Source organism: Bemisia tabaci, chromosome 3, assembly GCF_918797505.1.
Source record: "Bemisia tabaci chromosome 3, PGI_BMITA_v3".
In the NCBI taxonomy this organism is placed as follows: Eukaryota; Metazoa; Arthropoda; class Insecta; order Hemiptera; family Aleyrodidae; genus Bemisia; species Bemisia tabaci.
In genome coordinates, this window is record NC_092795.1 from 43,341,559 (window position 1) to 43,362,968 (window position 21,410).

Genomic DNA, 21,410 nt, shown 5'->3' on the forward strand with positions numbered 1-21,410 from the left:
AGTCCTATATTTAACAAAAAGGATCGACTGTTCCGAACATTCATGAAAGTATCTTTCCTGTGTCTTCATGGGGAATCAAAAGGCGCATATGTTGTTACTAAAATGATCATTGATAAGGAAATAAACCGACGGAAAAATTTAATCAAATGTTATGTTCACTACCCTCAAAAAGGGGGGAAGTTGAGGTAATTTTGTCCTCAAAACTGAAGACAGAAGTCGAACGTAACAGCGAAATTTTACTCTGAGAGATAAAAACAGTTCGGTATAGTTTTATGATACCACTATTCGATCTTGAGAGGAACCGATTTTGCCTATCACGCGGGATGAAAGCGATCTCATTTGAGATCGCTCAGTAAGGATGTAAACTGTAGATTTATTGAAACATTTTTCTTTTGCCTCGATCAATACGTCGTCACCTTCCAGGCAAAGTATCACAAGCGCCATGCGACGTTTAAAAAATTTCCGCCGCCATTATATTTTTTTACAGAGAAATTGTTCAACGAAGCTGTCCGAAAATTACACCGAATTTTCTTTGTGCTGCCGATAAAATTTAGTGAAATTTTCGAACAGATTCAACCAACAATTTCTCAGTAAAAAAATAAAATGGCGGCGGAAATTTTTAAACGTCGCATGGCGCTTGTGATACTTTGCCTGGAAGGTGACGACGTGTCTTGAAATTAATATGTTGTTATCAATCGGGAAATTATTGCAACTTCCTTCTATACGTGGTGAATTTCAGAATTCTTAAGGTCAATATTGATTCATTTATTTTTTTCTCAATTTTCGTTGAGAGGTTTAGAGAATCATTTTTGATGTTTTTAGAAAAAATATTAAAATTTACCAAAAATATGTGAGAGAGTAAGGAAGCTTTTCAAGATGCAAGTTGATTGATCGGCCCCACATTCAGTCACTCCAACGTAATGAAGAACCAACAAAAGAGAAAATATTTATAGTTTCCTACAAATGAGTAACGAAATCGTAGTAATCAATAAATCTGACCGTGAATTGCTCACGTTTCAGGTGCATGAGAGCATACGTCTTAGCCAACGATGGGGCTTTTATCGATCCATACTGATTATTTTCAAAGAGGTTTTTTACTTCCCGCAGGATGAGATTGAGCCGTAATAGGATTTCTTCGAGGAAAGAGGGGAAAAGGAACATTAGGTGCATTCCACGAGCGAAATTCTCGGAAGCTCCGCTGAATCAGGGTAGATAAATCGAAATGATTACCTTTCGTTTGTTCAAGGAAGTGATTGTAAAATTTCACATTTTTTGTGCGAAATTCAGCAACGTTGTTTAAATTGTGATCAAGTTTTCTCATCAGCCTTTTATGGAGGCTTTTCTCGTTAAAGCCGTTACAGTGCCTACACTTCAGTGCATGCATCGGCGGATGAAAGTTAGAGCTTTTCCAATTTTCGTTTCCCTTATGTGGTTTCCTCAGAGGCTGCTGTTTGTACTCCGAGTAAATGATGATTACTTACTGGAAATATATATCCATCATCGTCAGATCCGTCAATTCTCGAGAGATAATCTCAAAAATTGCCGTGTGCATTGCAGCAAAAGATGTTGATTTCTTCTTCTTCCATCCTCATAGGCAATATCTCGCACTATTATGTTAGCATTGCATTCTTTGAAAAATAGAATTGAGATTCGTTCTTAATTTAGGTAGGTCCAGCACCGAGATATTACGAATCTTCTACGATTAAAACGCGCACTGCGATAGGTGCAATGCGTGAAGTATTCCTGCACTACTGCAGGCGCTAATATGTTTTCCGCGCCGTCCAGCGACCGCACTGTGTATGGCGCAATGCGTGCAGCATTCATACAGTCTTGCAGGCGATAATATGCTTTCCACGCTGACCAGTGACCAGCGACCGAGCTGTGTTTGGCGCAATGCATGAAGTATTCATACAGTCTCGTAGGCGCTGATATACTTTCCACGCTGACCAGCGACCGCACTGTTTGGGGTGATTAGAAACGATGATACAGCATTAGATTTGTAAGAAAAAAAGTAAGACCAAAAATATTGCATTTTGCATGAAAGACAATTAGCAAACAATTAATTGGGGCACAAATGCCGGTTTTTGCAGCACCTGTATCACATACCATAAAAGACACATTATAATTATAAATGTGTAATCATGTATAATTTATTTTAAAATGAATAAATAAATAAAAAGCTTGTCTCTGTAAAATCTGTGCACACTTTGAGATCGCGTCGCACACCGCCCCATTCAATTAAAATTGCAGCAAAACAAAATAATAAGAGTTGAGAAGATGTAATTAGACGATTGCAATTCGTAATACTTGGATACGAACAAGCATTACGATGTTTCATAGTCGAGGAGGTTTTTTTTCGCCCTCTCATAACGGGAGGGCCAGATGCAAAGGCAGACAAGACATTGACCTATGTTGCACCTTAATGGACTGAAATTCTCCCACCTTAATCAAACTTCTCGCGGGGGAGTCAAGATCCGAGCTCCGCCCGCGTCGCGACGCGCCGGTGCTGATGGCGTCTGCAGACGTGTTTTACAAGCCTGCAAACGCAGCAGGGCCGATGCGCTTCCTAATTTCAAGCTTCGACTGAGTCAATTTTACGGGTTGTCAAGTCTGCAGCGTTGCCATCGCGGTCCTCGGAGTGGCGAATCATCGACGGAAAAGCGTGCTACAACCCCTGAGGTGACTACAACTTTGAGATTACACAAATCGCTTTATATTCTAATTTAGAATTTTGTGAAGAGAGGTTGAGCATTGAGTTTGTAGAAGAAAGACCCAGGTAATACAATGGCACTCGCCTGGGTCAGGAATGAAAGTAGCCGCGTACACACAGGGATATAAAATGAGCTTACCCATAACGTTATCATTACAGTCTCTGCGATGTAAAAATCTGGCAACTTCAATCTTGACATTTTGGCTCAGCTGTAGCAAATTGCTTATAGTTTGGACGACACATGGTGGGAAATGAACATTGCTCGACTGAGAAGCTTGCTGAAACCGTTGTGTAGTGCGCGATTCGACTCACGTAGAGCTTTGAATTTCTTGTGAGTGGGCAGTTCAAATTCCTCGTAACAAATGTGAAATAAAACGTTAATATCTTCGTTAAGAGTTGGTGTCGGTAATTTTTGTTGCGCGAATCGTGTTCCATGTAAAATTTTGGTTAAGAAACATGTATCAGAATGTTTAAATTCGTACCTTGTCAAATGGTCCATTGAGCGAATTTCGATGACAAATAACTTCAACTCAGGATGAAAAGAGTAGGTAGAGACCTTTATAGGGAGAGGATGGACGACTCAAAAATTTGGAGCTTAGGTTTGATCAGGTCATGTAGCTCTTGGCGCCTAAAAGGGCTGCCAACCTATGAACTCGAATTATCCAGTGGTACCATTATAAACTGCGAAATTAGGTACACTGAACAAAAATTATAAAATAACGTATAAAACTTTGATTTCGTATACATTTTTGCGCAGTTTCAAAGTCGTAATCCCTAAAAACCCTTATTTACGGTGCGCTGTCGGCCCTACTGATTAATATTTCAAATGTATAAGTCGGCAGCGGTACTTTTCTAAGGATTTTCGTTTTTCACGTTGTCGCCCTTTTGGGCCCTAAGAGCTGCATAAATCGAGTTGTCCATACTCTCCCTATAAAGGTTCTCTCGTAGAAACTGAGAGAAAAATTTTCTGAAACTTAATGAATGTCACTCAATACTCGGTTGAAGCTCCGTTGTGTGGATGTGGCAATGCTGGGGGCGTGCGTTGATGTGTCTGGGTCTGTGCTCAAGTTTGCGCCTCGTCTTCTTGGCCTCGGCAGGGAACACGATAAACGTAACGACGGAATCATGACTCGGAACCGACTCTGTCAAATTGACTTGTGGATTCGGACGATTGGACACTCCACGTAGATCCTTACGAAATGAGGGACGCTGAGGCAACCTGGCAGTGGGACCGTTTTGAACTTATTTTCCTTTATTTCCTTCTGGCGATGCGACTCTGATTCCTCGTCCCCTTCAAATCACTCTCAGCAGGGGATGCTCCTCAAACTCAGGGGCTCCCACTGTAGTTGAGTTGAAATATTGTGTAAGATGAAGCAGCGCTCCTCAAGCGGTAGCTACGAGGAACCACTGTATGGGAGTTTAAGTTTACAACCGTCACCCTTTGAATAGAACAACTTATTTAAAAAAAAAAAAAAAAAAAAAAAAAAAAAAAAGGAAAGAGCGGAGTAGAGTCCCTTTAAACTGAGAGTCAAGACAATGTGAATAAATTTCTGATTGATTCCCGTATTTTAGGCCTCCACAGTGTCACAAACGGGAATAATGATAACATTTTCACCGATTGCAAAGATTATAATCTAGAATGGACCGAGGAATAACGGGTTTGACAAGGAACAAACGGAATGAGAGAAGGGACGGAGAAAGGAATTTGAGAATGAGCCGATCAAAGATTACAGAGAAACTATGTCAATTTGTGTAATCTTTATTCCCGTTTGTGACTCCATGAAGGGGGGGGGGGGTTGTCTTGACTCTCAGTATAAAGCGACTCTAGGAGGGAGTGGCTCCGACTGATGACACATTTCAAAGCAGTATCCGAGGAGAACATTTATGTTTAGAATTTTTGACCTATTGGGCGCACTCTTGAGGTCTGACGATGGCCTGAAGCACCCTATATACACGACAAATACTAATAGGAATACCACGGGAAAGGTAAAAAAAGGAATGAAGTCACCTTTTAAAATTTAATTTAGAAATAATTGGAGGAAATGCATATGTGCACCAGACCGGGAGTGGGCCCTGTTCGCATGAATTATAGCTGAAAGCTCACTCATTACTACTTTCCAGGAAGATCAGTTTGATACCGCGACTGTGGAATCCAACGCATTAGTGGTATGGGCTTTTTATGATCCGGACCGAACATATTTCATCCTTTTTGAAGCTAGTAAAAAGCTGTGAGCTAGCTTCGGATGACATGACTAGAGGAGAATAATATTCGAACCAAACCTACGAGTCCTTTCCGAGGAACTTGTGAAAAACGCGCGAGGGGGCGGAGGGGATTAAAAAAGGGAACAAATCGGAGAAATAAGGTGAAACTGCGGTGAATGCCATTTTTCACCTGCGGAAGATGTCAAAGCGGATTTTGCTTCGAGTCTATAATTTATCCATCAGTCTCCTCATATTAAATTGTAAAGCTCCCTACTCACCAACCCCCATCCCCGTCCCATCACACGACTCACGGTTTTATACTGTGTTAAGCTTCCAGCGAGAATCATTAATTGTCTCCCCTCCCTCCGCGCCCCTCGGAGAGGGCGGAAACGGTGCCCCCACCCTATTTTTCTTAGATGTCACTTAGTTCTAGCGGATCATCAATAATGAAGACGACGAAACCTGGAGTGTAGCGAGAGGACGGGAAAAAAAGCAAAAATGAAAGAAGAAAAAAGCTGGTCGCAACAACTTCAGGAGAGCTTATTTTTCCGACGACGACAGCTTGCCGACCGCACCGTGTGGGCATTTCCCTCTCTCGACGACTTTATTTCTGGGCGCTTATCAAGTTTGATCTTTTAAACGTATAAAATCCGTCGCAAATCAACGAGCTCGGCAAAGTTGAATCGAAATATTTTGCCAGCTCAGATGTTTAATTCATTTATTCATTAGTTTCTTCTTCCTTTTTCGAACACCAGCTAAGATTTAATAGTCATATTTTTCCTCACGTTCTGGTTAGATCAAAAAAGTATTGGGGGTTAGTAACGAGTGAAAACGACCAATGGAGAACAACTCGTCGCTCTTCTAACGTAAAGGCGTATCTCTCCGCGAGAGCCATATTTTACAAATAATACCTTGCTTTCTGGAGCTCATGAGAAAATCCAAATACGCCCTTTTGTGAGAGGAGTGACGAATTTTGAAAAATGAGCACTTGTAAGTCTGGCCGGGAGCAATTGGACCAATAAGAGTCGAATGAAAAAATCGGCATTGATTTCTAATTTCACGCCAAGACTGAAACGAAACGGAACGGACCGTTTTGTCTTTTTTGGATAGCGTGTAGCAAAGTAGCATACCTTCGATTCACGTACCCTACTAACAGACCAAGATTCAACATTTCCCACTTGCTTTAATCTTCCGCTAAATTTGAAATTCCCGCCACTTTAATTGGCGGGAATTTCAAATTTTGCCCCGTTTCTAAGCTTTCTGGTCTCTCCTAATACAAAACAAAACTGGGTGCTATTTTCAAATTCTGATCACAGCGGGCTCATCTAGGGGCTATCGCTTCTCGATAACCGCAAATATCATGGAAATGGGCCCAGTAGAACGCTCAAACGAACTGTGACAAAAAACATAAATTTACATTGTTTAAATGGGAAAATTCGCAACTTTACCACGTAATATAAAAAAAACCCTGGATAATATTTTGAAAATCTGAATAAAACGAGCTCACTCAGAGACAATTGCCCGTCGATAGCCGCAAAAATCATGAAAATCGGCCCGGTAGAACGCTGGAACTAAGCGTTACCAGTTACGCAAAATTAGGAGGTTTCGGAGCTAATAGTATAGATAGTACATCTTTTTTCATAGGTTTAGATGACATATCAATCAATACATCGCAAAACACGCCACGCCACTGGTATCTCGACTAGAATGCGTTTTCAGAAGACCTGAAAGACGTAAGATGGAGACGCGGCAAGCCTGGGCGTCTTAGCGAGACGCTCAGAACGTGCTAAGACGCCCGCTTTTCCCACACTCTCGCGCCCGCCTTTTTAATTACAAGCCGTCGGGTGTTATTATCTCTCGCGCGTCCGTCCTAAACCCTTCTAATTCTTGTCGCGTACGCGGGGCCTCCGCGGGGGGAGGGGGAGTCCGTCCCGAAAATGTCGCCCGGAGCAGACGTCAATCATGTAGGCTCATGTGAAAGGGCGCACGTGTTTAACATCCCCTCAGCGAAGGTGGTGTGTCGAGACCCTTGATTCTATCACTTGAGGCTCCTTTCTAGTGGCGCCTTTTGAGCGAGAAATATACTCGCGATCAAAATTTCGCACTCTGCGGTGGGTGGTTTTCCATTCAAACTTTCCGTAACTGCAGCTCTCAGAATGGGAGCTTCTAAAAGCAGTTGCGGTATTTCCGAAGTTTTAAACGATTTTTGGACCATAACTTATTTCGCACCAGTAGATTTTAGGTCTCTAAACCATGTCACAGACTAAGCAGGAACCACTCAAGTGTTTCACCAGTAGCCGCAAACATCTGTTCAAATAACTGGGGTATTTTATTTCATAGACGCAGTGAAAGGCTTAAAACGAGGAGGTTGCAGAAATTTAGATCACTATTTTTCCTAAGTGAAATTGACCTCAAAGTCTTGAAAGTTTCGTCAATGGAGAACGAACTTAAATGATGTACCTAAATAATAATGACATACGGAAATACACTGATTGATATCATCGCTTCAATTCGACAAGTGCTACTTTGCTTCAGTGATTTAAATAGCACCATGACTTCAAGTAGTCTGATAATTTGTTTGATGGCAGGAGGGGGAAATGCTGAGAGCTTTTGTCATGCCTATAGAGATAAGCAGTATCTTTCGCAGTGCTGAGCGAAAGTATTGTCCCGTAAAACGGTGCCCAAAACAGGCAGTTCGGAAAATCTGAGAGAAATTTAGATTGAACAGTAAATCCAAGTAGTGCTCGTTTAAAGAAGAAAGACAGAAAGTTTTTATCAGTGCAGTGCTACAAAACGAAGCGCTAGAAGGCAAATTAAGTTCCTCGCCTCGGAGCATCGATGAATAAACAATCAAATGAAGTGATCTTAAATATTATTGAACATAAATATTTAGTCGTGAATTTTAGTACTTAAATTTTAAGTCTGCACTTTTTTGTCCAAGGTGGAATTCACCTCTCGAATTAGTCAACTTTAATGAAACATACCGGCTATAGCTAGAAGATTCAGAACACCGCATTTCAAAAACTGAAGAATGTATGAACTTGTTCTTTACACAATTTAGTGCGTAATCATTATTTTTGTGTAAACTGTAAATTATCAGTGCTTTCTTACAGACAGTTACCCGAGACCTATCAGAATTACATTCTAAATACTCTCATTGGATGTAAGTACAGATTACGAAATGTCCGTGCTAGAGAGGTTAAGGTCGGAGATATTGCCGAAAGCCGTGAGGGAAAAACAATTTGGTCATAACGTAGTTAAATTTTTAGAATTCAAGATTGATAAAAATTATGCCGCCGCCGACCAATTTGCGTCGAGTATATATTTTGGTGACGTCATTTTAGAAACGGAGATTGGGGACCGCGTGACACAGAGTGTTGTGGTAAAAGCTCAAGCAGGAGGCAAACTCGCGGATACAAATGACTTGTTCTCGCGCAACATCCAGCTTCACAACGAGAGCTTGTTTTATGCAGAAATCTTACCTCTCCTTTGTCAGAGTGATCCTAGCGGCACAATATCAGGTATCTTCCCGAGGTTTTTCTACGCACACATCGTCGATGGCAACCCAATGCAAGATCTCTTAATTTTTGAAAATGTCCAAAAGCGAGGTTACAAACTGTCACCATGGAAGGCTTTCAACGACTACGCTCATATAAAACTTTCTCTTGAGTGGTTAGGTAAGTTTCATGCAACGTCTTTGGTTTGTAAAAAGAAATTCTCTAGACAATTAAAAGAAGTCGTCTCGAAAATGTTGGAGAGTCACTGGACAGAGAAAAAGTTGGCTAAGGACGATGCGTTTTTTAGAGAGAATTGCAAACGGGGGATTCTTCCCCTCCAAAATAATCCAAACTACAAAGACAGGCTGAAAGATTTGTCGGCACTGGTTGAGAGAGCCAATCTCTCCATGGCGAAAATAGTCGCCCCCTATGAGCCCTTATCGTTGATTTGCCATGGCGATTTTTGCAGGAACAATATTTTCTATGAGTACGACGCAGATGGCAAGCCATGTGCGGTGATTTTTTTCGACATGGCTACCCTCAGATACTCGTCACCCGCGATCGACCTCTCATTCTACTTGTTCATGAACTCCTCACCAGAGGTCAGGTCTGATCACTGGATGGAAATCCTGCAAACATATTATACGTCTTTGACGTCCAATCCAGAACTGGATTCGGGGGAAACTCCATCTTTCGAAGATTTCCAGCTTGACCTTCGAAGACGTGGTTTCTATGGTTACGCTCATGCTAGCTTTTTCCTACCACTGATGCTAACAGGTAAAAAGTTAGAAGACGAAGACTGGAATGGGAAGGATTTGGACGCTCTCATCCAAATGAGTCTTCAAACTGGAGGTGAAGAGGCAACTCGATACGTAACCAAGATCGTCCAGTTCATGATTGATCAAAATTTTGAATTTCACTACATAAATGACTTGAAAGTATATGCATTGAATAAATTTGATGTATGATATGTGATAGAAAATAAGTATTATAGTCTTCTTCTCCTGCAAAATTCAACTGAGAACGATTATTATCCCGATGTATTTTGAACATACAATAAATGTAATGAAATGTTATGAATTTGGTTGGTATACGCTAAATAACGCTTTATAATTTAACATACCTCCACCAATCACCTCCATCAACTACACTCAAGTGAAACACCGTGATTTTTTATCATGTATTTACTTTTAAGGCGCAATTACTGATTTAACATAAAAAGCACGGAAAAAACGAGTTTAGGGCTGGTACCTGCGCGGAAGGTCCCAGCCCTAACCGGGTAGGTAAAATTGCTTTACCTCATACCCCGTAGGGGCAGGCCCGGCGCGGGTAGAGCCCAAACCTACCTGCTTCAGAGTTTAGCCCTTCTTGGTAAGGGCTGGACCTTGTCCAGATAGGGCTGGGCCCTACCCGCGCAGGGCCTGCCCCTGTCGGGTATGAGGTGAAGCAATTCTAGGGCCCAGCCCCAATCTCATTTTTAACGTGAAAAATAACCTTCCTCTGTAATCGCGTTCTCTTACATTTTCTGAATGATTTCACTGAAATTAAAATTGAGCTCTCATTTGCTGTCCACTGCTGTTGTAAAATATTCCCCGTAAGTCTCTTTTCAATTCATTTACGTAATGTGCTCCTATCCATTTCAACCACGGGAAAGCCTGAAGACTTTTTTGGTGAGCCGCTTTCGTCATACATTAACGAGGCAACGCATCGGAGAGACAAGTTTTGTCAAGGCACACCGCCGCGCCTCGAGAAATCCTAACGGGCGAATGATAAGACACAGTTCCTAACTCAATTATTCGTGCGTCTTATTTTCCGGCGTCTTGACAGGTCCGCGTGTTATAGTTCCGCAGCTTGCATGGAAAGCTAATTAGCATGCCTTTCTCTCCACTCATTGAAATATTCCAAACAATCTCAAAAGATTAATCACCTGCCGAACGGAATTCCCGAAATACCAACAGGGACCACCGTGCGTGTATTGTTTCACACGCGACTGTAGCTGGTTGCCTAGTTTTTAGTCGGCAGGCACTTGTGCACCTACCGCTCCGCACGCGAGTGCGGCTGGTTGCTTACTCGCGAGTCTTCAGGCGTTGGTGTCGCGCGTGTTACATTTGCGGAGGAGGGAAGGGGCGTGGGCGACACCCCGTAATTTATTTATTGAGAGGGGATCGCGGGCATGAAAGGTCGGCCGGCGCACGTTTGAAGTGGTTTTAAAGTAAATAATCCGCATAATTCATGTTGACACAGATTAACCCCTACGGTGTCGCCACGCCGGAATGGAGCAGGCTATGTTCATCGCGCTCAACAGGGTAGTCTGACCCTTTAAACATTTCTTCACGGCTGAATTTAAAATTACCTTTACCTGGTGTATGAATGATGATATGGTTAGGACTTAAGGTGATTCGATGAACGCCATATTGTGTGTCAGAGCGACGTGCGAGATTGGCTCTATTTTTTCAGCTACTAATCATTTTTCTCGAATTTTGAGATCGCAATTCTGTTGTCAGGAGACTAAAGCACTCACTTACCAATTTTCACAAACAAATTCAACGTGACAAAGGCGTGGTTTTTTTAGTGAGAAAACATCGCATTCGATACTGATATAGAAACTGCAATCGAATGCGATATGTTCTCTCTAAAAGAAACCACGCCTTTATTACGTTGAATTTCTTTGTTAGAATTGGTAAGGGAGTGCTTCAGTCTCCTGACAACAGAATTGCGATCTCAAAAGTTGAGAAAAATGACGAGTAGCTGAAAAATGGAACCAATTGATGCGATATATCGCATGCCGTTCTGACACAAAATATGGCGTCCATCGAATCACCTTAAGATTTTAAGTCTGGCGAAAACATGTAAGGCAATTTTAGGTGTGACAATATTTTCTTTGCGCTACATTCAAAAGTATATTTAATGTTTGAACGTATTATCTTAAGATTTGAAAGTTTAATTATTTTAACATTCTCTTCGAGATAACAATGTTCTTTTCATCATTACTATATATTACCTTCTGCATGCCCCTATCTTTTGTTGAAAATTCAATGGAGAGTGAATCTTTTAAATGGACTGAGCTTAACAAAAATCCACCAAGTCGCATTTAGAAAATTTTTCATTTCAAATTGTCATAAATCTCCTGTTAACAATTTAAGTTGTCAAAAATATTTTGAACGTGGAAAAAGTTGTTAAACTTTATCCTAAAGAGATCTTGGGAGTCCTGTGATAGAATAGAACTTGAAACCTCATTTTCTCGGTTGAGAGTTGGTGGGTTCTTGTTCAGCCCGGTCCAAACACAAAATTAACCCCCCTCAGTATTAACTTCTGGGCACTTTTAGTAAGACTTTTCGGAGATTGTGGGTTTTATGTAGTTATAGTCCGATTGGAGCCTTCTATTTTTGAGCTTAGACTTTTGTTTATTCTGCTTTGGTGACCGTTTATTCCAGTGAAGTGAAGCTTATTTTTATTTTATTCAGCTCAGATCAAATTTTAGTTTTTGTAGTTCAAAGCTTCAGGAACCTTTAATACTTTCTTTACTTTGCAACGTTACTCAATAATCTGAACCGCAACATCTCCAACATCACAAAAAAAATGTTGCACACAAAACCACTAGCATACGTCCTAACGACCTGCTTTACGTAGTCAAACAAACGAAATGTAAGTGCTGTGCTGACGCGAAATTGAACGTGAAGCGATTTGCGGCCGATATAGCGCATAGAGAGGGGTGTCGAATGACATTCGTAGCAAAAAAAGGGGGAAAAAGTTTTTTCGCATCTCATCCTTGAAGGGAATCCAAAATTCCATTTATTTTAGTCTGCACTCCACCACAGCTACCGGCAAGCCACGCCGCTTGCCCCGCAAAACCCTTGGGCTTCCCTCACACATACGCACCCACACTCCTACAGCCCGAATTCTCGGCAGTGTATCTTTCCGCCAGGGTTGAAACCTGCACCGAATTCCGGGATATTTTTCACAAACTCAGAGCGAAATATCTAGACAATTCCTGCACAACCTCCAACGCCGCCTCGTTGATGTGCTTTTGCAATTCTGTCACAAATCTGATTTCCTTTCCGTTCCCACCGTTCTCTTCATCCTGCCTCGTTCCTATTTTTTCCCCCTTCTCAGCTTACCTTTTGTCTCTATCCCAGGTCCCAAGCGCTCTTTCCTCCGACAATTTTACTCCGTTTTTCTTTCGCGAATAGTTTCACCGAGAAATGTTATTGCACCAAAATAGAATGTTGACGGGACAAATTCACGAGTTGCTGAGTGTTTTACGACTTGCGCGAGAGCCAGAGTTGAAAAATTGTCCCCATTCCCGGCCATTCGGAAAGAATGTGCTCATTTTTTGCGAAGTTTTACAACTGTGATCCGCGACAACTGCGCTATTATTTTTGAATAATTATGTCAATGACTTACACACAGTTTGTAATTTTCATTAGTCGCTGCAAAAAAAATTGAGCTATTTGTAATCCTTAACATTTTTGCGAGTGATAATGACAAATTTTGTTCGGTATAACGAGGTAAAAATGTTCAAAAATAATCTGCATTAAACTATTTTATGAACTCGAACATTCTTGGTTTTATACGACAGAATACGGTCAAGTTTACATGTTGTTTCAACCAATTGCTCTAGCTGTAAAAACTAGCAGACGCATCTAATCATTTAGACACTTACCTAACATTTGTATTTGTTAATTAGAATCTGTAAGATGAAAAAATCGGCAGGAGAACATACAAAAAAGCTTAGTATGAACAGAAATTCGAAACATGATTGCTTCAGTAGATAAATGTCTACCAATTCCTCTTCTTTTACTAAGCACACAATAGCAGCGCACTGCTGCATTATACTTGAATTTTCAAAACATATTTCCTTTCCTCCCCTTTTCCCCAGTATTAATGCATAAGTCTTCATTTAAAACTTCTATGTGTCATATAAAGGTTGACCCGAATGCGCACATTGAAAACCCTCCTGTGAATTTTCAGAATTTTTCGGTCGTGAATCGATTATTTAAGTAGCTATTGACTTGCAAAAGTTCTCTCGCCCTATCTTGCAGTCGAAGTTCTTTGGACGCTTGCTTTGAAAAGAAGCTTTAGCATTCCTACTCAAAGTGCAACTTTAAGTAGCTGTGCTTTTTCCACTTGCTCGATGCCTAGCTCACAAACGGAACGGGTAGAATAATAGGGCAACGCTTTTTTCCACGACTCCTGGAAAAGATCGACCCGGTTGCTGGAGATAATGGTTGTCTGCAAAGAGAGAGCACATACGGGCATAAAACAAAGATCAAACAACTCTCCAGAGCACGTCGCAGCATCATCAACCTTGCCAACTCGATCGAGAACTGAAATCGATCTTTCAGCACACATTCCTAGGTATGAAAGTTGAGAACGATTCCAAGTTTGACGCGTATACGCTTGGCCATGAGGGATCATGTAAAATTTTTGCAACCACAATCTGAGAAGGAGGGGAGAAAAGATCGAAGGCTTAGTCTCTCGAGTTTACTAGAACACATGCGATTTGCACCTTAAAAAGGTCTGAACTTTCGCTCTGCAACTTTCGATGCATCGAGTGCAATATTGCACGAGTACGATCTTACGCCGCGCCTCTCAGAACGCAGTCAGGCGTGTCTCGCAAGTCTAATTAACCCTTTCAGTCACAACTTCTTTTTTACCGTTTCACTCTAGTTTTATTTCATTTTCCCTTCCACGTTTAATGGACTTTCCGCTTATTTTCGTTCGTCTTCGTCGAGTTTTCCCGTTCTCTTCTGTCTCTTTTTATTTCTTCAAAATTTTCCATTTAAACTTTCAAGGTGTTTCCGTGAGCTTTTACGTTAATGCATGACATCGCCGTCTGCATTAGTGACTCTTGGATTTCGATGGCTGAAGTCTGAAAATGCTTATATTTCCGATTGCGGCGATGAGAATCTCCACTCATTTCTCATAAGAGAACCAACCAATAGTTTCTATCGAAACTGTACTTTCATTTTCTCCGCTCTAACCATTTACAAACAATTTCAAGAAGCTATCCGTGACCAGTCTTTCTTTCTTTAAAGCTAATAAACACACAAAAATATTTAAATGCTGCTGTAGTGATAAGCATTTCTCGACTTCGCACATCGATTTTCTATTTTTGCGTTTAATTCAAAACCTTTCTCATTACTTTAATTATGATGGGTTTAAGTATTTAAATTGGGATTGAAAATAACACACGCTATAAACAGATGCAGAGCATAAAAAAACTCAACGGTTTCAATATTTCTTGCACTCAATTATTTTTCTTTTCTTCTCATCGACGAGAAAACTCCAATTCGGATGACACGATGGGCGACGAGAGAAGACAATGGCAGTGCTTCAAATATAACTTCGTTTGAAAACTTCTTGACCTTAAACTCTCCCGCAAACCTGCTCAATACTTGACATCTTTTCTCAGCAAACCCTCCTCCACCCCCTATCTATATACTCAATATCTATTCACAAATGCTCTTGAGGCTGACGAATCCACCTGAAGAAAAAATCCTCCTGGTTTCATTATTTTGAAAATGGATCACACCTGTAATTTAGGAGAGGATCTGGCTTGTGGTGACCTACGTCTGTGAGAAGAACAAAATTTAATTCTTAACATTATACAAGTTTTTGTGGCTTTGGTGAATCAAAATTTTTGCTGAAGCCTCATTTACTTAAAAATATTGATACAAGAAACCAAAAGTCCACGCCGAGTTGCTCATTGCTGAATTGAACGACAGTGATGGGTTTCATTTTTCTGATCTATATAGTTGAAGCAAATAATTTTGATGATATTTAGCAAACTCTACAAGAGTTAAGTCTTGGATTCAACGGAAGGAAATATGAAGAGGCTGTTTTAAATGTCTGTCTATTCTGGTCCTGTCTCTAAGACTTTGGAGATCGCACGGAGACTTTTATGCGAAAGTTGAGCAATTTTGGAATAATTTCACCACATCAGGTCCGGATTTGATGTAATTAATAAGGCGTGTAAATTGTATATTTGAAATTGTGCATTTTTTGAGACATAAATAAATAAATAAATAAATAAATAAATTAAAAAAGAAAAAAAAGAACAGGTCCGGATTATCGTTTGGATTGTATACTCTCAAAATGGAAGGTATTTCGATTCATTTGTGTTGGTGTGGGTTTCATAAGTCCCAAAAGTAACGCAAGAACACAAACATTTTTATCAGTGTACCTGTTCTTGGATTTACATTTAAAGTGGTTGGAAAATCTCCAGTCGCAGTGTATTGTGTGGAACTTTGACCTGAAACTTCAGGTACTAGATCGGTTTTCTATTATAATCTCTATTCGTGGTGATAAACAAACAATGTACAAAAATAATACTTTAATCCTGGATTTTTTCACGAAAGCAGCTTCTCTACCGTGCTAAGCATGAACGCCGTTAATCCATCAAGATTTTCCCTCGTTTTTTGGAACTGAACACATTATAAAATAAAAACTGTTTTACCCATGCACCTCAAATTTCAGGTTAAGTTCTTGATAGTATTTGCGAACGAATTCTGTAAAAACATTGTCCCAAGGTACACAAGTTTTTCTGCTATATGACTTATTTTTTACAAAAAATGTAAAATGGCGTCTACGGCGTTTTTACGTTTTACGGCATGTAGCTCCAGTGCTATTGCCGAAAAGGCCACTAGGTCTCACATGATCTTATTCGTGTCGAATCCCCATTCAAAAACCTCGAGCGAGCGCCCAGTTTTGATCCGCGACGAAGTTGTCCCGGAAGGGAAGGGGTGGCGCGTCGGTGTTTATGATCTATCTCCCGATTATTATGTCTAATTGCGTCCGACAAGATAATCACTAGGCGAGCGTCTAACCCGCCTCCTCCTCCCCGAGAAAGCTCTCCCCCACGGTATCCTTACACCAAGTTCGCCTCGTGCAGCTTCGTCAGAGGATGCCTTCTCCTTCCACCCTCTCCCCCTTTCCCCCTCCGCGCCAACAACACCCCTCTCTCCCTCTGGAATGCTCGACCGGGCTCGTTTATCAGGCAGATTTATTGCGACTGTTTCACTTTCACGTTACCGCACGGATCCAACCTTCCCCGTCACCGAGTCCTGGATTCCACAGGAATCCCCTTTTTTGTCCCACATAACGCAATCGGGAAAGAGAACCGAGATCTGACCGAATGGATCACCAGACAGAGGCACAATTTCAATACCTTAATGCTTGTTTCCCCTCTTCATATGGTAAATAGGATACGACGGATATATAGAATATGACCAACGCCGCCATCTAATGAGTGATAAATGGGCGTTTTCGCAGTAACCACCGATCACTGATCGCTCATAGATGAATGTCGTCTTTACATCTCATTTCCCTCGTTTTATGGAACTTAACACTTTAGAAAATGACAATTGTTTCACCCATGCACTTCAAATTTTCAGGTTAAGTTCTTAATAGTATTTGCGAAAGAATTCTGTAAAAGCTTTGTCCCAAGGTACACAAGTTTTATTGCTGTAACACCTTCTTTCCAAAATATATAAAATGACGTTTACGGCGTTTTTGCATTGCTCGGCAGTATACTTCTTAAATGGACTTCATTTTGCCATTAGGAACTACAAATTCTGGCTCATTCGTAAAAAAAACTTATGTGCATAGGTAAACTAGTGGCACATGCTTTGTTTCTGAATTGAGCGAGAAATTTTAGTTCCGAATTGCAAAATGTAGTTCAAATATTATAAGCGTACCTATACAGAGAGGAAGAGTGCCATGTGCATTTTAATTGTATGATTTCGGAATATTTTAGGGTATTACAGTTCCACCGGTTTGTATTGGCGTATCCGCCATGGATCTATAGCCTCCTGCTCGCCATCAGACCGGATTTTTCTTAAAGTCCCGCACTTCATTGAAATATATGCAATGAAATACTTGAAAGAGAATTTCGTGTGTCTATTCATCGAATATTCTCAAGTATGTTGAATCTATAGATGCCCAGTCCGGGTAAAATTGACCTGAGGCTTGCTAAAAACACGCGCCCCGCAGGTTGTACTCGTATGTGGCCGGCACAAACGAGCTAGATAAGTCAACAAATACACTAAAAAAAAAATTAGATATTAAATTGAAGAAAAAGAAAAAATCAAGAATCAAAACAGCCGAAAATAGAAAAGATGTATTCCGGCCTCGTTTCTTTATCTCTTCTCCCGGATCTAAGTGACACCTTACTGGTAGTACCTTACTGCGACTTCACGCCTCGCGCCTTCAATTTCGCGGACGCAACACAGACAATCCATAGAGTACGAATAGTTGTATCTCTGCGCCGTTGTTAACGCGCGTCCTTTTCCTTGCTCAATTTTAGTTTCTTTTCGTTTGTTTTACTTGTAGTGGTGCGTCTAGGGTTGTAACATTCTTACCTTCGAAAACATAGGAATAACATAGATAATACTTCAATAACAATCAAAATCGCTGCATTTGAAGACGGGTCAATTTGACCCGACTTCAGACTCTGAGTCAAAAAAGTCATGAGCATCTAAGGGTTTAAGTAGGGATTGAAGAGTCACACTTAAGATTTTACTCATTAATGAGATACCAGTCTGCACAGTCGCACATGAAAAATTAGGTGAGCAGGCATTGGATTTCATTAAATCAATTTGAAATGCAATGAAGAGAAGTTTTCAAAATCTGTATCTCCACGCACGATTTTTTTTTCTTGCTCAATTTTAGTTTGTTTTCGTCTGTTTTACTTGTAGTGGTGCTTCTAGGGTTATAACATTCTTACCTTCGAAAACATAGAAATAACATAGATAATACTTCAATAACAATCAAAATCGCTGCATTTGAAAACGGGTCAATTTGGCCCGACTTGAGACTTCGAGTAAAAAAAAAGTCATGGTCATCTAAGGGTTAAAGCAGAGATTGAAGACTCACATTCACGATTTTACTTATTGATGAAATGACGGTCTTCACAGTCGCGCATGAAAAATTAGGTTAACAGGCATTTGATATCATTAAATCAATCTGTTATCAATGAAGAGAAGTTTTCAAAAAATCTGTATCTCAACGCAAGAATTTTCCCGAAAACAAAGACAGTGCACAAAACTGATCCCCCCTCTCTCTCGGTCGATTTTTCCATCCTTAATTGAAACAGAGCGACGTCCAAATATTATCTTTGATACGTTTTCGCCGGCCGCGATTTCGGGGGCCAAACAAGTCTCAAGTGACAAATCGTCGGTTTCATTTGCGGGACATCCGACCACGCTCACAGGCGCTCGACCGCCCGCAGCGATGCCGCGTCGTTGAACCACGCAAAAGGAGAGTTACGATAATTTTAAGCTGTCGAGGTCCGTCGGGATATGGCAAAATCGTCGGCCGCACTCCACATCCGAGGCACAACGCCACGTCCCTTTTCAATTCCCGTTTCATTTCCTCGCAATGCATAACGCGATTCTCTCCGCCACATCGTTGTCGCGCTTTCAAGAGACGGATGTATTTATCCTAAAGGGAACTATGTGCATATAGGGTTTACACGCGACATAGTTCCTTTTAGCATAAACACGTTCAGACAGACTCACTCTCGCGCTGAAAGGAATGTTAGATGAGTCATATATTCGGAGATATCATGGGCGCATGATCGTGGCTCAGAAGGGGCCAGAGTGGGCTCAGCCACCCCCCCCCCCCCCCGTTCAAAATGATGAATCATACAAGTACTTCTTGGCAAGTTTCTTTCCCTTAACGGTAACCACATCTATATCAGTCATCAATGAGCAAAAATAACCCTTGCTACCGGTATACTTTATGTTGAACCGCTGTGAGAAATCCTCGCGCTACCTCCTTTTACATTGCGAGAATAACCTGTGTGGAAGGTTTCACAAGCTGCCATGTCTACGACTGTAAGAAAACATACCAAGGAGAAGAGAATTAGGTTAAGGTGGAAATTTCGCTTGAAACGGTCTCTGATTTTAAGCTATAATTAAATTAAATGGATCATTGGGTCCTCTATGATCAGGATATTATTTGATTAAGTATGATGTAGGTATGTAGAATTGTAGGTTTGCTGAGGAATTTTAATACTATGTTTAAAGCTCCCTCTGACGGTGCTATCTGCCCTATTTAAGGTATCAAGAAATAGAACGAGAATGTAGCCCTTGTCCACCCACATGCCCACTAAAAACATTCAGGTGCGTGACACATGACTCTCAACCAATCACACGCATAGTTGGTTACTCTGCATTGGATATTAATGTTTTAAAAGGTCCTGGTGGGAGATGAATTTTATATAACCAATTAACTTTTAGTTTAGATTGATTTTGAAACGGTTAAAGTAATTGTGTTTTGGAGGAATGACGATTTCGAAGAACGTAAAATAGTTTCAAACCCAACCGTATTCATTCTACCCGAACGCAGAGGTGTTTTGCTCAAAGAATGAACTAAAAGAAAGTTTCCTGAGTTCAGTTGAGAAATGTTCTCTGTTCTGTCTAAAAAGGTTTTCATAATCAATATACGAATGTAATGCGCGAATAGAAAGAAGCTCAGTTGCCAAATAATTGCTCTACATTTTTATGGATATTCCTAGTAAACTGAAAGTCATCACTACACCACACGACGAAGGGTATATGTAATGACTCAAAATTTAAATACAAATTTGAGAAACGTGTAGACCTGGAACTTGTCAAACGCTTTCAACTTGTTTTATACAGTTTTTCAAATCAGCATGCCCGATACACTAATTGAAATTAAAAATCTTCCTCAATTCTTTATAATCGAATAGCTTGATGCCTAATAACTTTAGTACTTTTATTCGGGCACATCTTTGACAGGAGCTTTTGCTTGTATGATTATTCACCAATATTCATTTGTGATCATGTCTCAAAGACAAAGAGAATGGGTAGTCCTAAAGACGTTTTCGGTGTATTCAATGAGACTTCCTCTGAATTTTTATCAAGTGTGAACTCGTAATAAGATTTTGTCATTTCTCACTTCCTGTGGAACGGACATTCAAATTGGATTCGAAATCTCGGCTGGCTCCGCATTTAGATGTAATTACATTTCTTCGACTCCATATCCTTGATCCTAATTCTTACACGAAAATGAACTTACACCTGACACATGAATTTGTTATAAACACCAGTGATATGTTAGCTTTTACGGGAATAAACTTGACGATTTGTATATCATCGCAGAATATATATTCTCCCGTGTTTTTTTGATCTTAAGAAAACCAAGAAATATTAAATCTTAAAATTTGGTAAGAATTGGTGTTGCTCAATTCGCTCTTCGGCGTGGAAGCCAGGGTAACTAATTTTCAAAAATGATTAGGGGGAGGAGGATAACCTCCCCTAACTTTTTGGTGTGTTTGCCGCTTCTCTTTTTAGCGGGAAATTTTTCATGCATCACAACGGAAAACTGAAGCCTCCATGAGGATGACGAATGATCTGTATCCCATTGATTGGAGTGCTGCACAGAAAAAAAACTATGGCTTATAAACCAATTAGTGGTCATATGGAACACCACTAACAGTAGGAAAGGCAACATATGATAATAGCACATATATCTTAGTGGTGGTATGTGTTAATTGATATAGTACGAGATACCTCAGCATGGTTCACAGACCGAGAATCATTAGTTCATTTACGACTAATGGCGGTGTTCCATATGAAGCACTAATTGGTTTACAAAGCCATGGATTTTTCTCTGTGTGGGAACTTTTTGCTGTGAATTTTTCCGTGTCAGTGCCTTAGTCTATTAGCGATAGATCAGTATCCTCTACCACAAAAGTTGGGTTAAAATTGAACATTTGGTTCTTCAATTAGATACCCTCCTTGTAATCCTGAATGACAAGTTATTTGTCCCAGTCATTTTTGAAATTATTTCTGATCTGACCAGGAGAGTGCTAGATCGGGTCGTTTTCAGCCCCAAATCAAAATCATCAGATCCACTTTTTCGGGTAAAAATCCACCACTATGCTCAAAGAGAGTGCATGCGTGGAAGTGAATCTGGCCTTTTAAGGATGTAAGCGGCAACTGAGATGCTGTTGGTGAAGATCTCTCAAGATG

The 21,410-nt window shown here is 40.6% G+C and overlaps 2 protein-coding genes across 2 annotated transcripts in view; both read left to right on the top strand.

Annotated features, from left to right (window-relative positions):
• Window positions 1-21,410, top strand: part of LOC109030558 (leucine-rich repeat, immunoglobulin-like domain-containing kekkon 3 protein) — a 176,657-nt gene that overhangs the window by 9,802 nt on the left and 145,445 nt on the right. The window lies entirely within an intron of this gene.
• On the top strand, window positions 7,545-9,709 carry LOC109037614 (uncharacterized). The gene has a single exon (XM_019052377.2). The coding sequence runs from the start codon at window positions 8,094-8,096 to the stop codon at window positions 9,375-9,377; it is 1,284 nt and encodes a 427-aa protein (XP_018907922.2). The 5' UTR covers window positions 7,545-8,093; the 3' UTR covers window positions 9,378-9,709.

Bases quoted from the DNA above. Each gene is read 5' to 3' on its own strand.
- LOC109037614 (XM_019052377.2), top strand. From the start codon at position 8,094: ATGTCCGTGCTAGAGAGGTTAAGGTCGGAGATATTGCCGAAAGCCGTG.